Source organism: Passer domesticus, chromosome 7 (assembly GCF_036417665.1).
Source record: "Passer domesticus isolate bPasDom1 chromosome 7, bPasDom1.hap1, whole genome shotgun sequence".
In the NCBI taxonomy this organism is placed as follows: domain Eukaryota; kingdom Metazoa; phylum Chordata; class Aves; order Passeriformes; family Passeridae; genus Passer; species Passer domesticus.
In genome coordinates this window covers 11,549,729-11,573,684 of record NC_087480.1, presented here as the reverse complement: position 1 = coordinate 11,573,684, position 23,956 = coordinate 11,549,729, and the positions used below count along the sequence as shown (strand labels likewise).

The window sequence follows — 23,956 nt, the reverse complement described above, 5'->3', positions numbered from 1 at the left end:
TCTTCGCTTAATTCTTGACCTTGAATTTTTTAAGCAATTCAGTGTTGAGGGTATAAAATTAGCAAAATAATAATATGTTGGACATCTCCGACACTCCTTAACAAGCTCAGTGAAACTGATAGTTAATTACATGCACAGAACTATTAACAAACACTGCTTATAAGCTTTAGATAGCCCACTTCAGTAAGTTTGTCTGTGTATCCAGTATTTTGAAATCTACACAAACTGCACATTATTACACATCAACAACCGTGCCACAAGTTATAAAAGGAAATGGTTTATCCACACATATTAGGCCACATCAGTTTGTTCACCCCACATATGAGAAACAGGTAACACCCTTTTCTTTACTATGCAGACTCTAAAATTAGAAAGATAAACCAACAGTATCTGCACAATGAGTAATTTGTTTCTCCAACACCTTCATAAAATACAATTATACCCCTAGGAGGCACTTGCTTGAAAAACTGCACATAAATGATATAGCTGGTTTTGCATTTAATCTTGTTTTCATTAGATTTGGTGCAAATTTTAGCACTGCAGTCAGTGAAAACAGCACCTTCTGTTCTTGAAGCCTTCAGGTGAAGGCAAGTGATGAGAAAGCCTTAATTATCTACACTTTCAACCAGAGATCTGGACATTAGTCATAGCTACAATTCCACCTTTTCATCTGACTTGGGTTTTTTGATAGATTTTGATAGAAATATGTTGAATCAAAACCTATGTTTTAAAATATTTATACCATTCTTGGCATTTGTATTTTTGCTAGGCACTTTGGGTCTACAAAACAACTATGGGGGAAAAAAATACTGTTTTGCAAGTACACCAAAAAGCAAACTTCCAGGTGGCCCTGCACAAGCCTTACCTGCATCATGGTGACCACGTGGCAGGGATTCAGGAGGTAAATGACAGTCCTGGTGGCAAACTTGAACCCCACCTCCAGCCCAAAGATGAGGCAGAGCAGCACCAGCAGCACGTTCTTGCCCAGGCTCTCCTGCTTGGCCTGGGGCTGCTGCAGCAGATTCTCCAGCTCCTGGGCATGCTGCTGCCTGAGCTTCCACAGGGACACCAGGATCTCCACGGTGCCCACGCTGAGGAAGACCAAACTCTCCAGCAAGCGCTGCTGCCCGGAGAGAAAGGCGGCGCATTCCGGCCCTCCATTGCCGGCAAAGCTGGGGTCCACCCCGCCGTACATCCAGTCCAGGAGGTTGTGGAGGCTGTAGCGAGACATGGCGGGGACCTCTTCTCCAGGAACAGGTAGGAGCACGACGGAACCAAAGCCAAAACACTGCCGGGCTGACGAAGCACGAGACGCCGAGCCGCTCCCTGCAGCCCTTCCTGGCCGGGCTCCGTGAGGAGCGGGCAGCCCCGCCCGGGGCGCGGGCAGTCCTTCCCTGGCCTTCCGCTGCCCGGAGCGGTCCCGCTCTCCTGAGGGGAGGCAGAGGCCGCAGCTGCCAGCTACAGACCCCGGGACCCCTCCTCTCCCCGCCCGGCTCTGCCGCCCAGCGCTCGCCCTTTCCTCCCTTCGGAGCTGCCCTTCCCGCGGCCAGCGCCGTGTCCAGCCCCTCAGCCCGCCCCGCTGTCCGTGCGCGGCCCCGCGCCGCGGGCGGGTGTCAGGGAGCGGCAGGCCTGGCGCCCCCGGCCATGGCGCCGGCCCCGGCGAGGGACGGGAAGGAGGAAGCGCCGCTGCGCTCAGCGGCAGCGCGGGCACGGCCGAGGCTCCGGGCCCGAGCGGGCGGGCCGCTCCCCGCGGCTGGCCCGGCCCTTGCCCGGCGCCGCAGCATCACCCCACCGACGTGCCTGACTCACGCCGAAAAATGGACGAGTCCCCCGAATTGGCTGCGCCCGGCCGCCCGCTCCTCCCTCCGGCACGCTGCGCCCGCCTCCCTGCGCTCCCACCGCCTCCCTCCGCGCTGCTCCCGCGGCGGGTGCGCTCCCCGCTCCCTCCCGCCTGGTGCCGCTGATTTCGCCCCCCTTCCTCCCCCTCCTGTTCCCCTCAGTGCCCCCGGCCGGGAGGGCGGCAAGGACCGGGCACAGCTCCGCACGCCCGCCGGCGCGGTCCCGGTCGGCAGCGACCTTAACTCGATAAACGAGTTTTTCAAGTGCCATTGCAGCACATGTCGGCAGGTCGGCCGAGGAAGGACAAACGCGAGCGGGGCTGCAGCTCGGCTGCGGTCTGGACACGGGCAGGTGCCTCCAGCCAGGTGTGCCAAGGGTCGCACAGCGGTGCCCGCAGCTGTGCCCAGTGCCTGGCACAGAGCACAGACCCCACTTGTCCCAGTGCTCAGACGATTTACTGCCATGTATGCCTCGTGCAGCAGAGCGCGGGTTCAGTTCCTGGTTGGTGGCACGGCGAAGAGGTTGTATTGCAAATATGTAGCACTGCCTGAAAGGCAAAGTCTGTGGAGATCCGGAGAGTAGCCCATTAAGGGGATTTTTTCAAGGCGGTCAGAGCCAGGTCATCCCCTGAGAGCTGTCTGTACAGATTTTATTACACATTACCTGCATGCAGCACATCGTTCTCCCCATCCTGATTATTTCAGGGCTTTCCTTCTCCACAGGACAGCATTAGGACAGTACCAGCACTGGCCAAACTGTTGAGCCTGATTAATTGAAAACAAAAGCTTAGTTGCACAAATAAGTTTGAAAAGACCAGTTAGATATCAATATTGGCTGAGTCAAAGTGATTTCTGTATAGACACAGCAGCAGCCACACCTGGTCTGTAAAGCTGGAGACTGTGTGTCACTGCCATTCTGCTGTGGAAGAAATTAATCCCTTTTGGGGAAAGAATGGATCCCACCAGGCTTTTCCAAAATCTTCAAGAACTCCATTCCACAATTTGTGCTTAATAAGAATTTTACAAAATTCTGGTTTTCAGTCACTGCTGATTGATTGAAACACCCATTGTTGATCTAAACCTGCAGCACAGTGTTGCTGTAAATTCCTGCCCCATTGACTGGACACACACATACCTGCAACACACACAGGCTGCACTGCCCTGCTTCACAGCCTGAATACTCAAAACAAGCAGTTCAGCACCAACACCAATATTTGGCAGTTTTCTTCTTCCTCTATTTCTAAGCTGTAGGATTACTGTTCAAAAAGATGCTCTACTTCTAAAACACAGGATTACTGCTCACAAAGCACAGAGTACTTTCTCTTAGGGGTCTACCAATGAACAACCTGGAATAGATCTGCCATGAACAACCTGGGACAATCTGTCCTTTACACTCCCTCAGTCACACACAACAGGACAGCTACTGCTGCTGGAAGCAATCCCAGGCAGTTTTGTACATTGTCTCTCCCCTTTGGCAGTGTCTGGGGTCTGGTTCTCTGATTCTTTCCTGAGCTTCTCTTTGGTGAAGTGAAAAACTCTTTCCATTAGAGCAGCACTACATTGTCAGGTGCTGGTATTTCAGATGTAGTGATCTCTTTAGAATATGGCATAGCCTTAAGAATGTGAGGCTGGTGGTTGGGTGGTTTGAGGCTGTTGTGTATTTTTCAGAGATTGCCAGTGAAGAATAACTGGCTAAAAACATGAAGTGGGCAGCATTTTGCCCACCAAAAAAGACCATTGAGCATTTCCAAAATGTCAGCTTGCTGTGCATGGAAGAGGATGGAAACAGAACAGCTAAATAAAGACAGAAGTCATGAAAGCTAAAGATTTGAGCGATCAATAGTTAAGATCTCATAGGAAGGAAGTTTAAAGAAAGGAGTTTAGAAAAGGAATGATGCTTTAGAAAATAATTCAAAGGGCCATTTATCCCAATTGTGAGTAGAACAGAAATAGCAGTAAGCTTAGCTTGGCCACATCATGAGGTCTCTATTGAACTTAAGCACATGAAGAAAATACAAAGGAAGATGGGTCAAATCACTAAGAATAAGAAGGAAATACTAAAAAAGTACTGCTGCAAAGCCACTAACCTGTCAAGAGCTATCAGATAAACTGCTCTTTACAGGTATTTGTACTAAGAAGAATATAGATAAATTATTAACCCCCTACTCAACAGAGAAGAAAATCTATCAACAAATTATGAAGACAGCTAAAGGGATTGGTGTCTGTTGTATTAGACCTACAAAAAAGACCAGGCACAAGCAGATTGCTGGGACTGGTGATGCTGATGACAAAATTATCTCAGCCCAGAGTAGGTAAAGAACAGATAAGGAGCACTCAGATGAACCAAATATTTTCAGTTTGAGTCTAGTGTATGTGTTTGAAAGACAGGTGAAGAATTAAGAAGGTGAATGAGATGCTGGAAAAACAGAAGAGGCAACCGTGCACTGCTGTTATCAGAGGGGGAATGAGCCAGGGAAATACAGCTCGATTTGAGTGTAACTAACTTAAACTCACTAAAAAATCCTTGGACAAATAAACCTCACAAGCTATTATTAGCACCTAGATGATAACCAAAGAAAAATTGCAGTCAACATGGATCTGTCAAAAATAAATCACACCAGATAACTTGATTTTTCTCCTCCAATAGGGAACAGGCCCTATGAATAGGACAGAGCCTGTTGTCAGCTTGATTATGTTTATGACACTTACGTGACATTTTCTTTAAAAAGTTAAAGAAATATAGTCTGGGTAAATGTATTATGAGGTCTGTACAAAACTTTCTGCATAGCAAGGAGTAGTTCATAGCAAGAAATAGTTCACTAACAAAAGGAAGGGATATATTGCTGGTTTTCTATAGTCTGTCTTCAGTCTGGGTCTCTGTGTTATTGGTATTAACAATTTAAATAGCAGAACAGAGAGAATTCTTATTAATTTTACAGGTGAATCAAAGCTGGGGGGAGGACACAGAATTATATTTCAAAACATTTGTGACCATTCAGGAAACATTTAAAATAAATAATAACTTTAAAATAAATAATAAAGAAGATGTTCAGAAAGATCAAGTAGCATCATAGTTCAGCACATTATACTGATATAAATAATTTCTGCCTTTCCTCCTCCCCCTCATTTTCTGCCTCACTGTCTTATGCCAGCATTAATTTTTCTGGGGCTCTGGTTGACTGAGGAAGCTGATTAACTTCACAATTATAATTCCAGAGTTAGGTGTGACCTGGAGCACTTTGCTGATGTATATGATCCTACTTTAGGTTGTGGCAATGGATGAGGTGACCTGCTGATGGATGAGGTGACCTGCTGATTTCTTGTCTTGCTGTGATATTCCACTCATTAGAAAGGAACATGGTTGGTATAAAATTTAATATTCTGGTACAACTGATATTTCTTTGCAACAACACAGTGTGGAACACTCATGTTCAAACTGTGATCCAAAATAAATCCAAAATATCTGCTTCTCTGATCTCAGTAGGCTGGATGACTTGTGCACAGTTCGTTCATTCTCTCCGAGTTCTCTTCAGCTTCTTTGAAAAGCACTCTGAAATCTGTGAATAACAATTTAATACTATTGACTGAACACTAAGCCATTGCTCTTTTCTCTTTATTAACCATTTGTTCTCAACCTTTGCCTAAGTAAGTTAGGGTCTTACTAAGCTCCACTGTAAAGATACGTATATCCTGTGTCAATAGACATGGTTCTCTAAAAGCAATAAACTCCTGCAACTAAAATGTTTGCATGAGAGCCTGAGGCTTGTACTTGCATCTAGCATGAGATTTATTTTTCTCTCAGTGGCTTCTTTAGATATAAAAATGGTGAAATCCCATGTTAATCCATGGAGAAATGCCAGGTTCTGGGCATACCAGGAGTCCTTGACCAGCCAGAGCCCCAGTCCTCTCCCAGGCTGGGCTTTAGGCAGACTCTGTTCCCAGCTCTGGCCTTTGCTGTTCCTGACTTTTTGACTGGGCTTCCTGGCCTGACCCTGACCCTGGCTTGTCCCCCCTCATTTCTCAATGATCACTGGACTCTTAGAGCCCCTGCCACCATTCCAGCCCAGTTCTGGCCTGGCTGGATCCTCTGGAATGAGCCCTTGCTCAGGTCAGTGCCTCTCTGTGGTTGCCTCAGCTCCTGGATTGCTGCCTCTGTGGGGCAGCCCCACTCTGGCAAGGTATGAAATTGAAAGGCAGCTTATGTTCTCTCTGGAAAACAAAGCTCTGCATCTTGTCTCTCCCTAATGCATCATTCCCAAATTCCACCTTAAGTGAGTCTGAAAGAAAAGGCAAGGCCTGAAATCTTGCATGTGGAAGGTATCATCAACAAGCATCACAAGTTGGACTTCAAAGCAGAAGGAGCAAACAACCTTAATTCTTATTCAAAAAAGCATTTAAGCACATGCTTAGCTTTAGCCTGTCCTCAAATCCTTTGAATTTAATTATATCAATTTCCTCAGCATCAAGTTCTGCTGCTGTACTTTAGAAATGTGATTGTACACATCAGTATGTAGTTACACCCCTAGATGTACTAGAGACTTTGTGTCCTTGTTGTACAGGAGGTATTACAAAAAAACAGAACAACAAAAACCCACAAGCTAAGTGAGCAACAAAGTTATATTCTAAGTCCTGAAATGTTTCTGGGAATAAGGATAGTCACAGATCTTCCTTGTTTGTAGCTTTTTTGGCTGAAGAACAGTACTGGGCACATAATTGCAGTCTGAAAATGCTTTGAGCAGTTAAAATGAGACTTAGAACAGTTCTGGGCAGCACTTGCAGACCATGGGCATGAATATATTCAAGTTGTGTATGCAGAAAGCAACAACAGTTGTAAACCACAAGGCCTGTTTATGTACAAAAGAGAAACCAGTCTCTTTGGCTTCCTACTTACATCCTACCTCTTTTCACTTTTCACTTGGCCTTCTTGTTTCATTCCTTGAAGCCAATGAATTGAATCAAATGTACTTTCCCTTCACAAATTAGGACAGTTGATCCCCTACTGAAGTTGAACCTTCAGAAGTCTGCACATCTACATCCTTCCTCTTACCTTATTTTCAAGGTGCTTTTTGTTGTTAGGCTGGCTTTGACACCCCGGGCTGAGTTCTACTAACTCCTGAAGTGCTTTTATAGTCTTAAAAAAATTCTTCTCATTTATCCCCTTTTCAGAAGGTAATCAAACCCTGGATCACTTGTGAAAGCAGCGGGGCCACAAGCAAAGCTTTACTGGCTGTGCCAAGGGCTGGTGACTTGCTCTGAGCACAGGACACAGCCTGTGACAGTCTGCTGGCAGCCAAACACTGCTGCTGGCTGCCCTGCTCTGGTGAACTGCAGCTGGGTACAGATCCAGGTCAGGAGCATGCAATGCACCTTCAGACGTGACATCAAACATTCCTACCTTGCTGCAGATGTGAGATGGAGGGTAAGGGCTCTCCCAGGCTCGAGGGGCACCCAGAGTGTCCCTGCCCCAGGGAGATCACCACCACCAGCTGCCATGCAGGACACCTCAGTGGTCATGGGGATGCAGATGCTTACAGCAAGCCACTCACTACAGGGTGGATTTGTTTGTTCTTATTTTTTTCTGTTTTGTTGGGTTTTTTCCTTCTTGTTACAAATCTAGGCTCATAGAGATTCTTCCATCAGTTATTCTGACTTCTTCCTATTGAGTCAGTTGCTCACATGCATTTTTTATGAATTTAAAGAAAGGCTTTAGTGGTAGTGTAATTGCTTATTTCTTCTCAAGGAATTTTCTTGAGAGAAAGATGAAAGTCTGTTGCATTTATCATCTCTCCCTGTCAGCTAATTTAGAACATATGCTAGACAATCCCAAAGAAAAAGTAAATGTCAATTAGAAACATTCAAAAGAGAAGCTTAAAAAGCATATCACATTGTCATGGTTTTTAGCCTGATGGACTGAAAATAATATAAAGCACCAGCAGAAACTTGCTAGATGACAACTGCATGAACCAGCTTCTCACTGATTCACATTTCTGTCATTTTCACACTATTACATTCAGTTTTTCACTTACAAAATGCTGCAGTATTAATAGATACAAAAAACAGGTGTAAAAGCAGGGGAAAGTACAGAACTATCATGAATCAGCAAAGTTTGCTCTGAGACAAAGAAAATCATAGCTGACAATTTATCTGCACTTTGATTACTTGGGTTGAAATTAAGAGGTCAAACAGTACAGTCAGTCTGCAATACAGGTGGAGCCACCTGAAAAATGGGAATATTTCTTTGTAGTTTCATATGCTAAATGAGTAAACACAATCTCTGAAGTTGTTTGGAGCTAGGGAAAAAATATTTTTGAGTCTGAAAAAGTGGATCTGCTATAAAACACATGTTCTTAAGAAAACTAAAGTTTCTATCCAGATGTTCTCTTTAAACTTGAAGCATCTTGAGAACTAACAAAAAGATGACTGCTCTTTTCATACATCAGCAACCAAACATTTATGCCTTAGAACACTCCCTTTTGAGTTTGTGTCCTGTGTTGTTCAGCCATTTTTCAGATTTTCAAGGCATGTGCTTTATTTTATGTTCAGTACTGTCTCCATATTATTGCTAAGTATAACAAAAGACATTTTAAAAAGAACCATCCAAACTCTTTCTCTTGGAAGCTGAGCCTTAACAGCACTTTTCTCAGTCTCTAATTGTTTGTTAGAGTTGAGTTAAGCTGTGACTGGTACACGTAGGAGGTACACTCTAAATCTACATAGATATTAAGGCAGAAGAATGTGTGCTTTCTATTTTTGTTCTGTTTTTTGAGCACACTGGCCTTCATGATGAATAACTGAAAACCCTTTTGGCTGCAACTGAGTTCTTAGTTTTAAAACTAATAATTAATTTCAGATTATGAGACACTGTCACTGCGTATGAACCTCAACCTGAGGGATTCAGAACACTCTGTCTTCCCTAACCTTCTGTGTGGAATTTGCCTTTGTTATGAAAACCACAGTGATATTTGGTGTTCAAAGTCAGGGAACTGCTATATTTTACATAATGTAAAACAAATGTAACAGCAGTCTCAGAAACAACATGAAAGGTGGGAAGGAGAACCATAACATGGTGCAATCTCTGGTGAATTAAATTGTATGAAATTTGCACCGTTTCATTCTATCATGGAATATCATGTGGTCAGGTCTATTGTTATATAATTATGTTATCACAGTATATTTTTATGTCTTGTGATATTTGGGAAGTGTTGGATACCTCAGCTTTACAGTGAGTGATCAGGAAGTGTCCATTTTCCACAAGGATTTCTGAGCCAAACCTGGGTTCTGTTAGACCCTCCCATCATCTATTAGCATGCACCTGTGTCAGTCACACACTTGAACATTTCTGTTAATATAACCCCTGAAATTAGATGCTTTAAAATACCAAAAGGCTGCTTTTACACCTTTGTATTGGGTTTGCATGACAAGGTTTTGGTGGTAAAGGGGGCTACAGGGCTGGAAGCTGCCAGAAGCTTCCTGATGTCCAACAGAGCCAAGGCTGGCTGGCTCCAGGATGGACCCACTGCTGGATGAGGCTGTGCCCAGCACCAACAGAGACAGCAGCCCTGGGATAACAGATTTCAGAAGGGGCAATGACCCCTGTGCAGCTGCAGTGGAAGAAAGGAGCAAGACCAAGTGAAAGAAACAACTGCAGACAGCAAGGTCACCAAGGTGAAGAAGGAGGCGCTGGAGCAGAGATTCCCCTGCAGCCCGTGGTAAGGACCATGGTAAGGACCATGGTGAGGCATGTCTTTAGTGTGTTTATAAGTTATTGAGGAAAAGTGAGCATACTGGCATGTTTTCTGTGCAAGCTACTGCATTTCACACAGAGCAGGAGCCTCGCACGGGACACAGGCCACGTTTAAGTGCTTTGTTTCAGAAGGTTTAACCATTTCGTTGAACAGCCTGGAAGGAGCCGCGAGCCCTCTGGTGGTTGGTCACCCCTGAAATTCTCATCCCAATGCTCTGTAACCAATACAATAACACACACACACACTTTGCTTTCAGTTGCAGTACAAGTTTTGTCGGTTTATCCCTTGAGAATGTTGCTATGACCACTTTTCTACACATAGGAAATGAAATAGGAACAATTTACTATTAATCAGGCTGAGGGAGTTGGGACTGTTCAGTGTGGAGAAGAGAAGGCTCCAGGGAGGCCTTAGAGCACCTTCCATTGCCTAAAGGGGCTCCAAGAGAGCTGGAGGAGGAGTTTTGACAAGGGCATGGAGTGACAGGACAAGGAAGAATGGCTTTAAACTGAAAAAGAGCTGGTTTAGATTAGGTCCTAAGTAGAAATTCTTCCCTGTGAGGATGCAGCAGCCTGGTCTTGTAGAAGGAAGGCAATGCCAACCCTGACCATTCTATGATTTTATGTTTCTATGAATTGAACTAGTTCTATATTACACACCTGCATGAGACACAATACTCTTCTATAAGGGAGTTTTACTTTAAATTCCAAGAGTATGTGCCTGTTTCTGCAAAAGGGATGATGGCCATGTGGTCACTGAGAGCTTGGCTGGGGTCTGGGCACACCAAGCATTCTGATAGAACAGGGATTGGGAAAAGGAGTCAGTGTTTGCAGCAAAGAAGGCAGGAATTGTGTTCTCATGTTTGACCTGTCAGCATGAAATAGGTTTTGTAGTTCTCAGATGAGATGGGGTAGAAAGGAACTAGCTCTAAACTGCAGCAATCACTGGACTGAAATTTAGTGATAAAAAACTTGAACTAAGTTTTCTTGAAATATGTAGGGATTGCATTTATTGTAAAGAAGGTGATGTTTAAATAGAAGAGTGTTTTTTGGTGTTAGCTGAGGCCAATGTAGTGCGATGTGTTTGAAGGAAACAAGAAAATATAGATCTCATGCATATTTAATATCTCAGCTTATCTTCTCATCTTGGTATCCAGATGAATCATGTAGTCATTGGCTCCTTTATCCATCCCACATCAGTGGATAGCTGCTAACAGTTTCCAGTAATAGAACAGGGGATGAAAAAAGAGTTTTTCAGGTCTGTGATTTCCAGATGGCCCAGGCCCTCTTAGGCTTTTTCATAAACCTTAAAAATATTTATCACAGCTTTCTATATTTATCAGGATTCATGACTTGTGTACATATGAGCATTTTCACAGCTTGGCTGATGGTATTCACATGCTTCAGAGCTGGGGGCTGAGTTTCTCCTGTGGCTGATTCCTTGGAAGATTTCTTCCACAGTCTGACCCTGACACAATCCCTTCCTGCCTGGGTGGGAGGTCAGTGCTGTGGTACTCAGTACAGGTTGTTACCCAGCAGATCATATGGACACAGCAATTGATTCTTCTGTTCAAATCTCTAACTAATGCTGCACAAATGTGCCCAAATTATTTATGTAAAGCCTTCTTTACTAGAAACAGAGAAAAGAGATAAGCTGAAACAGTAGTCTGGGCACATAAGCTCAAAGGAGCTCCAGGAGCATGTCATTGAAAAAATTATCTAAAGCAGGGGGAAAGAACAACAAAACTTTTCCAGCTTGAAACATTGCAGGTTATTCCTGTTTTTCAGATCTGTTTGCTGCTGTTCTATTACGTACGAAGAGCACAAATGGCTGCTAGATTAGCAAAGAAAATTCTAGAGGTTCAGCCACACAAACACAATAAAGTACAGTTTTCTCATTTAAAAATTCTTTAAAATCTTCACCACAATACTAGTGCATGCCTTCTCCTGTTTCTGTAGTGCAGTGAAATTCTACGATCTGTAAGTTATGTAAGTGAAACAAGGATATTTAAAAAATATTTGATATCTATATAAAACCTGCTTTTCTTAAAACAAACAAAATCCAAACCAACAGGAAGAAATCATCAGTCAGGCGGACAAGTGCAATTTGGTGAACATTTAGCAGGAAGTTTCTATTATCTGCAGGGTTGCAGACAGTTCTTACGCATTCATTCAGGCTGTATAAAATAGTTCAAATGCCCCCAGGAGTTGGTATGTTGAGATATTTCTTTTGTAGAGGTTGGAGGACATTGTGTTGAAGACATGTAGAGGTTACCCACATGAACTAATGTCCCAGAGGAGCTGTGTGTGACCTCTCAGGTGAGGCTCCCTGTGAGTGTGCAGCAGTGAACACGCCTGTGCTTCCAGACCTGATCCTCCCCACTTCCACGCGGGTCAAGTTCCTCTCCTCTAGATGATTTCTTATGAAGGAAATCAGGTTGGACATCTGCGTCCCGCAATTAGCCTTTTGTTACAGAATTACTCACTGTAACACAGGACAAAGCTTGCACAGCAGGTGGCAGCCCCGGTCCTGCTTGGCTTCAGCCTGGTCTGCACCTCGGAGGAAGAGGCTCCCACTGCCATCAAACAGCTGTGCTTTGCTTTCTGGGAAGCAGATGATTTTTAGCAGAGAAGTCATTGGTCACTGCCATATTACAAAGGCAAAGCGGTTCAAGAGAAGGTAAATTGAATATAAAATGAGTAAACTGTGTGAGCAGCACAACTCACTGGCAGTTTGGGATGGTACCTGTAGTGTAGATTCAAGTTGAGCCAATAGAATGTCAAAAATCAAGCAGTAAGTCAAACTCTTGATAATCCTGCCTGAGTTATGCTCCACAGCCACCCCAATACATCTGCCTCTTAGCAGAAGCAAGAGGTTCCCACAGTGTATTTTTGGATATTGAATGGCCTGAATAATCTGAAATATTTTGGTTAAAGAGTAGAGTGTAGTAATCTAAAGCTTGTAGAACCAATGGCGTAAAATTCTCTAGGACATTCTGAAAATTAATTCCTGAAATTTAATTCTTACCCTCCTCTCTTCTTTGAGGCTTAAAAGGTGTGTTAGGGAAAGGAGGAAGAAGGGGTTCACACCTTCTCTGCAAATGGGGCAGTTTGCTTTGAAATATCACTAATAATAATTCTTAGAAAGCCCCCTTATCACCTTCAGATGGATTTGCACCAATTCTGTCTTCAGACAGGCCTAAAAACCATGATGTTGTCATTGAATGTTACACATCCTTGTTCCATTTCCTCACCTGGCCTGTGGGGGAAAAATGAAGGAATCCTTCTGGGAACACATTTATCATGAGACAAAATCTGACAGCATTTGTTTATCATTACTTTGTGTTGGCAAAATAATCATAAAAGTATAGCCTGGGTGGCAGGCATTTTAAACTTGATTTGCTAAAACTCTTTGTTTATTTGCCTGAGTGGGACATTTCAGTATTTGGCTGAACTACCACCTAACACCCAGGGGAATGTCCTAGACCTACAGACTTAGGTGGTTATTTGACTTAATTGGTATTATTACTGTAGACCTCCTGAGATATTGAATATGGCTTATTATGGCTTATTTTAAACTTTTTAATCCAGTATTAGGAGGAACTGCCATTAAGTTATACCATAGAAAAATAATAAGTCTAAAGTTAAATCTTGTGTTGTTGGTTTAAAACTGTTTAAGCCTCCTGTTCATCACAAATACTCTAACAATTTACTGAACTCCCTTGTGCTTATGCCAAAACTTTTTATAGCATGTGAGCTAAGCTTGTGCCCAGTGTAGCACCAGAGAAGTCAGTGGGGTCATAATGGAGATTAATTTCACAATATTTCAGTCATCTAAGTCGATTGCCTCCAAGTAAGCCCAGAGCCCTGGGCTGCCCAAGTCGGTGGAAGCTCATTAAACGCCTGTTGCAATTCTCATGGAGTCTTTTTTGTGGAAATACCTGTTCTTGTTCCTTTGTTTTGTGTGATAACTTCCCCAGGTTAAATATGTCTGTTTGCAAGATCAATTCTGAAAGGTCCTAAATTAAAATAAATACGGGATGTAAGGTAATGGAATTTGCATTGAGGTAGCATTTGCTGGGTTTGTTATGTAAAAAAAAGTGAAAACTGGAAACAAGAATCAGAAATTAATGGATAGTTTTAGCATTAAATGAGTAGCAAAAGTAAAAGGAAATGCTTAGAAATTAGGGTACAATTTCTGTCTGTACTGTTTCCCCTGCACTGCAAGGACTCTGTGTACTTCAAGCGCTCTTGTAGCATTTTGCAGAAGAATATAAAAGTGTGTAATGTTTGAAATTATTATACAAAACAGGGGAACAGATGAAACAGTAGCATTGATTATAAATCTAATTTTGTGAGTAAAGTTGAACAAGAATCTGGTGGGTTTTGTTATCTGAAATTCCTACCTGAAGCATGGAACAAAGCAGCTTTCACAGGATAACTAGGAGAGACTCAAGACTTGACAATAAAAGCTCTGTGAGGAAAGGGTGTCCCACATTACAAATTTGCCTTTTTGATAAGAATTTGATATTGGGTCAAAGGTGAAGACACACAGGATTTGCATGTGTAACCTAGCTGAGCATGGAAATGGTGAATAATGTCGAATGATCTTTTATAGTAACAACATTAGTTGAGCATCCTTATTAAACAGGGAATCCATGGAAGAAGAAGAGCTAGGGTTTCAAATCTATTAAAAGCCTGTACGGCTTCATCAGCTCTGCTGCTCGTAGGAGTTCTTGTTTACTCTGCACAGCAATATTTCAGTCTAAAGGCCTTGTCTCCTGTGAGCAGCCATTTCTGGGAAGGGAGGTGAATGGCACTGTAACACTGAATGTCATGGAAAAGGGACATAGCTTTTAACTCTCCAGCCACAGCAGTGTTTTGTCAAATGCTCAGTAGAAAACAAAATTTGATAGACAGCAGAGGTAAAAAGAGGAAAGAGTGAACTCGTGTGGTTTGCCTACAAATTATAGAATTCCTTTCTAATATGAGAAGTTTGCTTATAAGAAGGAATGAACTTATTATACCAGCCCAACATGTAACTGGTATTTGGGGAGTTCAGATCTTGCTGTAAGATAAGTAAGCCCAGTGTGAAAACATGTCTTAGAAAGACACATACAGCTGCTTTGCTTTAAGCAACCCTTGAAATTCTGAGAACTAGGGCTGGCCTGTGCTACACACTTTGCACATGTTCTGTTTGCAGAACTGACCCTCACTTGTGTGTGAGGGGAGAGAAGGTGCTGCCACTGCTGTGCTCTGGTGTCCTGGGCTGACTTTTGGGCTGCTCCTGACTTTTCTTCTGAAGGGTGTTATTGTCAATGCTGATCAATAATATTTAAAGGAAAACCAGCCCTACTGCCATTTTTATCCTTGATAATGAGGAGATAAGAAAGGTATCTCTTGTTAGGCCTGATAATACAGTTGGATGAAGTAATGAAAAATGGTATTCTAAAACTTGGTAAGAGATGGAGTTGCTCAGGCTGCTTGTCCAGTGGATATAATGCACCTTTTGTTACCCTGCCTATTTTTGCACTGCCTTCTCATTTTCTCAAGCTGCTATGAGTCTTTTATGTGAGGATGCTTCCATTGTATACCAATGAAGGAGTTGAATTATCTAGGTAGCAGAGGCTAAAGCTGAAACTCCCTAGCATCATCTTTCTTAAGTATCACTGTCTGATAAGAAAATAGTCTGTAAGTGATACTATTCATCTGAACAAGAAGAAGCTGTTATCAGGGTACCTGTCAGCTGTGTGATACTGATACCTGGGCCGGCCTGTGGAACCAGATATCGTGGCAGATAACGGGGGTGGGGTGTTGGGGGGACATGGTGTCTGCTTTTGAGCAGAGTTGGACCCTGAGTACCAGAGCAGCAGGGGCAGAGAACACCTCACAGTGCAGCCATTCCCCTCCCCAGCCCCAGGGCCTGTGAATTTCAGAACTCGGATTCATTCACAAGCATTTACTCCTCTGTAGCTACTACAACAAAAACAATTATTTTTGCCAACAATTTGTATATATGGTCATGTGAATAAATCAAATAACTGACTCCAAGAATTAACTTGTAATAGAATTACTGACAGAAACAAAAGCATAGTGATTAGAGTATTGTGTAAATGAAGTATATTCCATTAATATTTCTTGCATACGTGATGTTAATTGTAAACCTGAGGAACAACGTGTACAAGTAGGTAACAGCCACTGATCTGAGAGACTGATTGTGCAAGTAGAATTCTCTTCTGTTTTACTGCCAAAAGGGAAGTCAATGTTACAAGTGCAAGCATTTAAGAGTCAGAGTTCTGTTAAATTTATCACAGCATTATAGACTGACTCTTCACTACAAATGCTTTTACTTCACAGATCTGAGTGCTGAGTCAAACTCTCCATCTCACAGGAAACACTTTTTAAGGTAAGAATTCAATACCTTTTTTGTACTTTGAGCTGCACTTCCCATCTTTATATGACATTTCTGTTTTCTTCATGGACAAATGTTTTGTGTACCGCAGATATTATGAATGGAAACAGACCAATTTAGACCCAAAAGATTTTGGCAATGAAGTTACTATGCAAAGGAAATGACTTGCTGACTGAAAAATGCTATTAAGAATGTAGAAACTTGTTATTCTGGCATCTTTGTTCATGTAAGCAAGAGCTTATACAGAACTAAATGGATGAGAGAGGTAAAAGTGTATGTGGGGAATGTTTTATAGGTGACTCCTAAAGGGTCTGAAAAAGGTGACCAAATAATCATATACCTTTCTTACACTGTTCAGAGTAATAGCCAAAATTGCTGAAGAGATCTGTACCACTACAGCAAACTATCCATAAATTACATTTAAAAAGACATTTCTCCTGGAATTTGTGTTCCTTTTTCAGTGTTCCACAGTGCTATGGAGGTAATTGTGTTGGGCTGATGGGAAACAGTGTGATGATCAGCCAGCCTCTGAAGAAAGGGGTTATCTTAGAAAAACAAGCTGACTCAAAGCTTTGCTGCAAAGACAGAATTAAAAGAATACTGTTGGAATTCCAGCAAAATCCTGACTTTTTGACATGCTGGGTAAATGAGATTCTTATAGGTGCAGTGTCTTGTAAATAATTAAAGAATGGAAGCTGCAAGACTGTCTTGTAAGTGCTCCCTTACCATTTCAGGAACAGGCTGAGACAGAGCTCCTGGAGCATGTCAGGGCAGACTGGCAGCTCGCTGGAATTCACACAGGATGCACAGAGTATTTTAGTACTTGAAGGCTACCTACTTGCTTTAAAGCATATGCAATACTTCTGTCCTTGAGCTAGAGTTCTGTGCTGCCACTCCATAATTTTACCCTCTGGGCACAGCAAACTCTGAAACAAAAAGAAAGTATACCTGATGAAAGCAGGATTAGTTTGTACTGATTTTATAGGGATTTACAACCATAGGAACAGATGTTCCATGACGAACATTTACAGGTTGTTTAAAAAAATCACACAGTACAATTCACAATAACAAGAAGGGTTTACAAGGCTTGCATATAAGTAGATTGCCAGTCTATCACCAAATAACTTTTAGGAATTTCTCTTAGATTTTTATATTATTATGTATAGAAAAGAGCTCAGTCTCTCAATGTTAAGGACTGTGTTGATTTGGTTTTTCACTTTAAGAAATGAAATATCAAAACCCAAAGAAACATACGATTTGATATTTGTATAATAAGTAAATTGTTAGACAGGAAGCCAGTTACTCTTAAATTAGTTAACTACTCCTTTCTGTACCAAAATACAGTTGGCACACAAGATGATATCTGTCCTTCATGCAATCAAGGTACTGATGTATATTTTCCCCCAAGGCTTACAGGAATGGCTACAGACAGATAAGCAATAAGTTGAGTCATTCTAACCTTACCAACATTACTTCTCAGTTGTGCAAATTCAGAGGAATTCATGCACATGCAACTGCACCCTGTGAGAACAACATGTACAGGAGCACCACAGAGGATATTGTTTGTTCTTCCCTGTTCCCTGTTCCTCAGAAATGCAGCTGAAGCAGCAGCCAACCCACAAATATACATGCTTAGGACTACTACTACTTTTTTAAATGGAGTATTGTATTTTTTTTTAATTGAGCTCAAATGGAAAGTTGGAGCAGAGTTAAGGTGAACAAGTAACTTTTTTTTTCTATCTAGGTTCTAAATAAAAAAAAAATTGTGGAAAAAAATCAGTTTGGAGCTGGCCTTGCTGTTCCTGTCAAAAACTTCTGCCATCACATATGTAAACAGAAAAACTATTGAGGTCAAGGTCCTCATTGAAGTCTAGTGTTTGCTCTAATGAATTCCCCAAATGGTTTCACACTAAATTAGGGCGCCATATTTAAAATGTTATGATTCCTTTAAAGGAAACTATAAGACTCAAGAGATCCTGGTGAGAAGAGTACAGAAATGCTGAAAGAAGACCATTTTTAATATTTTTAGCCATAATGTATCCTAATCTCATGGGCTCTTCGTAGTATGTCTGGCCTGTTGTGGCTACTGTTTGCTGTGGTCATGCACTTTAGGCTGGATCATGTGAAAAATTAAATAAAATATTTCATTTCCATAGCAATTAATTCTCTTTCTTGAGAATGTCTCTAGGCAGCACACAACATATTTCAGTATGTGCTAACTATTCTATCTTTTTTTGCATTGGCTGTTCAAAGTTTCCTTTGAACTCTACTTGTAGGTATTTTGTTTTCTGTGGTGATCTACTGATTGTTCTGCCGACAAGACATGTAACTTTTGGCACCAACAACATTAAATTTAGAGTTCCACATCTTTCCCTAGATTTATTGTGGTATATATCAAAAATCTCTCTGTCAACACTGCTTTCTTTTCTTAAAATGTATATCCTTCAATCAGGAATTCCTGGTCCAACACTGCATCCTATTTTTTATCTAATACTTGAAGGCTGTGCTTCAGATAGGGCTTTTCAGTTTTGTGATAAACTGGACAGTAAGGGAACACTGAAACTACATTCTGCTTTGGCTTTGTGCAGTGTGTGACCCAGCCAATGGAACTGCCTGTGAGTGCTGATTTGACCCAAGATAGCAAATAACCAGGTGCCCACTTGGAGGAAAGAATCAGGGAAAAGAGAAAACCAGAACAGGTGTGCTGTCACTGCTCCGGTGTCTTGAAGCCTAAGCAGAGTGTTACTGTCAGGAATTACTTCTGGAAAGCAAAGTAGCTCTAGCCTCTGCACACATCTGAGCAGGTAATGAAGCTGATGGTCTTGCAAAATATGAATGTGATGTCTGCAAGCAGGTACCTGTTTCTGTGTCACACATGGAATAGGGCTTAAACCAATTATTTACTTATGTAATGCAAGTATTTGTGCAGTGCTTGCAAGCTGCTGTTCATTTTTCTGCACAATTACTTAAAGTGAGAAGTCATATTTGGGTGCATGAGGGGGAAAATGATTGCAGGTTTTTTGTTCAGAGAACCCATCAGACTTTGTCTCTATGTTCCTCCTGCTCCTTTCCGAAAAGTCTCAGTACTATGGTGGAGATGCAATAAAGGGTTTTTTGTTTTTCCTATAAAAATCTAGAAATTTGTTATTCTTTGATAACCATTATAAACATACTTGCAGATAATTTTAAAATCTGGTTTCGTATATAAGACTAAGGGAGGAACAGAACTAGCTTGAACAAAAACCATGAAAAACCAAAACAATTCATATATTTGGTAGCAGCCCCTTCTCTTAAAATTCTGCCTCTTATTCACAGCCATCCCTCAGTTCCCCCTACTGGAAATTCCCACTTGGAGTGCACTTACTTGGAGATATCAGTAAGCCTTTGTGCCATCAAATGTATATGACTGACTGCTATGTTGGTTTTGTTTTCTTTTAAAACACAAGAGTCAGTTTTAAAAGGTCTGGAGTGAACAAAAGTGCATTAGTACTAATGGGCAGAATTCCTGTGGAGGTCCAGTGTGCAAAAAGGGGCACACTGAAACTTCACCAGCCTGAGATGAAATTCAGGCAACTTTTCTGGGAGAATGCTTGCTCCAAAATGGCAAAGTTTGTGTACAAATTTTGTTTTCTGTTGTTTTGATTCCAACTGTACAGTCTGTGAAGACAAACAGGATTGCATTTAGGAAATAGTTGATTTCATCAGTCACTTCTCCTAATATAAATAAACAACGCACAAGGCTCCAGATATTGATTTATTACTTAGATTAGAAGTGCTAAGATGATGCAATCCCTTTGCTGATATCAGGAATGAGGTGAGAAGCTCTTTACTCTTTCCAAGCTTGCACTGAATCCTGGGTGAAAAACAGAGGCCTTGGCTTCAGCCTCTCCTCAAGATCCCTTTCTCTTCTTTTGACCTCTGTGTTAAGGCTGAAAATCAGCGTCAGTAGAGTGACTTCACTGTCTGGGAAGCGCTGTTACACTCATCACATCCCACAGAGATCTTCAGTGAGTGTTTCTTACCAGAAAGATACAAAGGAGTTGCAACACGAGAGACAAGGAAAATCCTTTCAGTCAAATTTGGTTTTGAGGATACTGCGACATTTTGTTACAGAAAGATAATTTTAATTTTTGTTTATAGACTCCTCTAAAAGTTCACAAACACATTTTACACATCTTGTAGTGAATGTCAGCTTCCTGACCGTAGGCTTCCTTGTCTTATCTTCCTGTTTGAAAGCCTTTGGAATATCACACATCCTCAGGGAATTACTAGTTGCCCACATAAAGAACAGTAAATCCATTTCTGCTTTGCTTTCAAAACAGAATGTTTGGAGTCTTTCAAAGAACTGGCTTAAATGAAAATGTATTTTATGACAAACAAAAGAGCATATTCTATATCAGTAAATCCTATGAAAATCAGGCAGGTATTTGCATACCCGTAGCTGCAGGAAAGGTTTCCCATGGTGCTCTTTCTAGAGCCTCCACAGAACAAGGCGTATTTGACTCTTCACCCTGTCTGTAGTAAGTATAATTTTAGGACTCATTATTCTAATAATAAACCGACACGTTATATTTTTTCCTTTATTGTAATTAACCAAAATTTGTTTCCAACTTTGCTGAAATTATTAGTAAATAACAAAGTAACAAAATATTTTGTTGAGGAGCATCCCCAAGAACACCTCTGAGGCCTGGATGTCAGTCAGTGGTGCCTGGCCTGGGGACAAACCCTGCAGACACTGGGGCTCCCCACAGAGCTTCTTGCTGTGGCACACAGGGCCAGCTTGTCCAGGGCCAAGAGGTTATGAGATGGTCCCATGGCTTGATGAGATCTCCAGCACAGAGGGCATAAAAGGAGAGGAGAGGGCAGAGTTACACTCAGCAGAATGCACAACCTGAAGCACCTGGAGTGCAGGTGGCAGCAAGGACATGCAGTCTGCAGTAGAGAGACGGAAGTTCTGACTTGTTGGAAGTACCATGAAACTAGACCTGGAAAATGTGAGACTTGTCAGCCTAGAAGAGAGATGAGTAAGGTAGTAGTGCAAGGAATCTGTGTTACAAATCTGTAAAACATGGAGTGGCATGGAGAGAGGTAAGAGAGAATGGTTAACTAATGCAAAAGTCAGGGGACATCACATGGAAATACCAAACAGAAGGCACAGAACACACAGAAGTGATTTCCACCCAGCATGAAGTTAGACTGTGGAATGACATCAAGCTGTAGATGCTGGAAGCTTAGAGGACTAAGAAAGCAAATGGATTTCTTTTCCATTGTCTATCAAGAGCAGATACAGGCTACTTCTAGATAAAGGTCTCGAAGTTGCAGAAGCCTCACCTTCCCAGGAGATGGCCAGCCACTGTTGAGGACAGCGTCGTGTCCTACCTCGGGCATTGCCCTGATGCACTGTGCTCAGTCCAGTGCTTTAGCTGGCTTAGGCACAAGACATGCTTCCTTACCCACCAGCAGGATACAGCAAGGTAAATCTGCACCCACTTAATTCAAAATCTAATATTGGAAGAAGTACAAAATAGCTGGAATAAATTGCAAGTAGATTTTCTTGCCTATTTACTGTTCATGACAAAGACTTAGAAAAGAAGCTGTGTCAGTGCTCTAGTTGGAAAAAAAAATTGTGGCATGTTGGTTTGCCCAACCTTTTCTAAGTATTTAAGGAGGTTAGATCAAAAAAGTAATCTGCATGAAACAGATATGCCTTTGGGCATCTTGTGCAATGCAGGTTCTCTTATTAGTGATGATGTGACAGTAATAAAAACAATGGGGTTTGCAACAAATTAGAACAAAGTGAGAGTATAACAGACTGCCCCAAGTGTCATATAGTCCAAACAGCAAAACCCACACTGTGATTCAGCTCAGCCTCTATCCAAGGAAGTGATGTGCTTTTTGCTTCTCTGGGAATTATTAAATATAACATCCACATTGCATGCGCAGTTGTTGCCAGAACATTTTAGCCTCCTGCAAGGTGTTGTTTTTATGGAAGCAAACCTGTTACCAAATATAGCAAGGGCTATGTAATGTATGCCAATTTTGTTTTTTCACACTCTGTCCTGCTCCATATGGGGCGGGGGAGGATCCTGCTGGACTTCTGTTCCACATAGATGGAGCACCAAATGTTTCCTCTTCCCTTACACACTATTAAGAAGTGGCATTGTCAGAAGCAAGTTATTTTGTGCCAGTTCTCTTCCGAAGAAGCCTCAGACTCCAAAACAGCTAAAACCATCTGGCAAACTCTTACATGAATCATGGGGATATTTGTAGCCTCTGGCTTTTTGAACTGCACTGTGAGTAATCCCATTCGCTCTCGTCAGCGCTGCTGCTGAAACCCGTTCCTTGTATTCTGAATAAAGAAGAAAGGGGCCTCCGACTGGGCCTGGTGGTCTCCAGATCGTCAGGAGCCAAAACTGGGGTACAAACATCTGAGCTGCCTGTTCCAGCCTGTGAGATCCGGACTGGCGGCCTTGCTGCTCCAGCGAGAGCCCGGCGGGAGGCTGCGCCCGGGGTCGGGGCTGGGGCTCCGGGGTGGCTTTGCCGTGCGCCCGCAGCTCGGCCTGCCCGCGGCCTGCTCGTGAGCCCCAGCCGAGCTGTGAGAAGCACCGCAGAAGGGCCGCGCTAACCGAGCTCTGCCCGGGGTCCCGCGTCACCCCCTGACGAGCCTGCGGATCCCGGGGTCACCTCGGGACGCGGCGGCAGCACTGACCGGACCCCGGGCTCGGGTCCGCGGCCCCCGCCCCTTCCCCAGCGCGTCACGGTGGCGAAGCGAGGGAGGCAGCACTGGGCGGCCCGGGCGGCGGCGGCGCGGGGCTCGCTCCTCCCCCGCGCCCTCAGCCATTTTAGCAGCCGGTACCGCCGCCGGTAGCGCTGTGATCTGCGCCGGCAGCGCCGGGGCCGGGCACGGTGAGTGCGGGCTCTGCGCGGCGGGGATGGAACGGAATGGGGTGGGATGGAGTGGGGTGAGATGGGATGGGATGGGATGGGATGGGATGGGATGGGATGGATGGAGTGGGGAAGAGCTGGTCCCCCGCCTTGCTGGCACTCGGCAGCATCTGGGGAGCGGCGAGGGGCGGGCGGGTGGCCCCGCGCACGAAGAGGGGCCGCGGGGCCGGCGCTGCCCGGGGCCCCGCGGGGCTCCCGTCGGGGCGGAGGCGGCCGGGTCCGCCGGGGCAGCAGCGGGGTTACGCGGGGTCAGCTCCGTCCCCGCGGCCGCGGCTCGGGGCGGCCGGGCCGAGAGGATGCGCTCCGGTGCGGGCGGGCAGGAGCTGCCTCGGCCGCTGCCCGAACAGGTGGCGGCGCGGAAAGGCCTCCTGGAAGTGCCGCGGGGGGCTCGGGCGGGCGTGCAGCCGGGCAGGAAGCATCCCTGCCCGCCCTCCCAGCACCGGCCCGGGCCGCGGCTCCGCTCCGGGTGTTCCCCGCAGCTCGGGGCAGCGCTGGCGCATCTCGCCGTTCCCGTCACGCCGCAGCCCGCGGGGCCGAGCGCGGTCGCTCCCGCCGGCAGCCGGAGCGGACCCCGCGGCCGCCCCTGCCCCGCCCCGCGCCGGGCGGGAGCTCATCCCCGGCTCTCCCTGCGCCCGGCCGTGCCTCGGCGCTGCTCTGGCCTCCCCCGGAGCCCCCCGCGCCCTCCGCCCCCCGCCTGGATGCAGGGGAGGAGGCTGGGCTCGGGAGATGGGCTGATGCTGATCAGGAGAGGTGATTCACTGCTCAGCGCATGCTTCTCCACGTCACAAAAGCACCTGTTAAAGGAAAGCAAGAAACTGGCTGAATATTTTTGTTGTCGTGTTCCCCTGTGATAGATTTTGCTTTTTGGTGTTCTACAACATCACCGTTGCGGATTTCTGAAACTTATTTGAAAAGCAAGTGCATGTGCAGTACCTGGCTCCCCTGCCCTGGCTGCACAGACCTCTCATCCAATGCTGCTGTTTGCCCAGTCCCTTAATGAAATAATTGTAGCATATACCT

General features: G+C 44.0%; 2 protein-coding genes across 5 annotated transcripts in view; one reads left to right on the top strand and one right to left on the bottom strand.

The window, feature by feature from the left end:
- The window catches only part of TMEM164 (transmembrane protein 164), a 29,980-nt gene extending 28,126 nt beyond the window's left edge, over positions 1-1,854 (bottom strand). Inside the window, exon 1 of one of the 2 annotated variants that reach the window (XM_064426871.1) lies at positions 866-1,854. In XM_064426871.1, coding sequence (XP_064282941.1) covers positions 866-1,231 — 366 coding nt within the window. In that variant the 5' untranslated portion in view covers positions 1,232-1,854. The remainder of the gene's footprint in view (positions 1-865) is intronic. The other variant, XM_064426870.1, reaches the window with a different exon arrangement.
- Positions 1,855-22,418: 20,564 nt separating this feature from the next.
- Positions 22,419-23,956, top strand: part of ACSL4 (acyl-CoA synthetase long chain family member 4) — a 36,271-nt gene continuing 34,733 nt past the window's right edge. For 2 of the 3 annotated variants that reach the window (XM_064426867.1, XM_064426861.1), the window contains exon 1: positions 22,420-22,897. The gene's annotated coding sequence lies outside the window, so the exon portion shown is untranslated. Of the gene's footprint in view, positions 22,898-23,956 lie in introns of all 3 variants that reach the window. The other variant, XM_064426857.1, reaches the window with a different exon arrangement.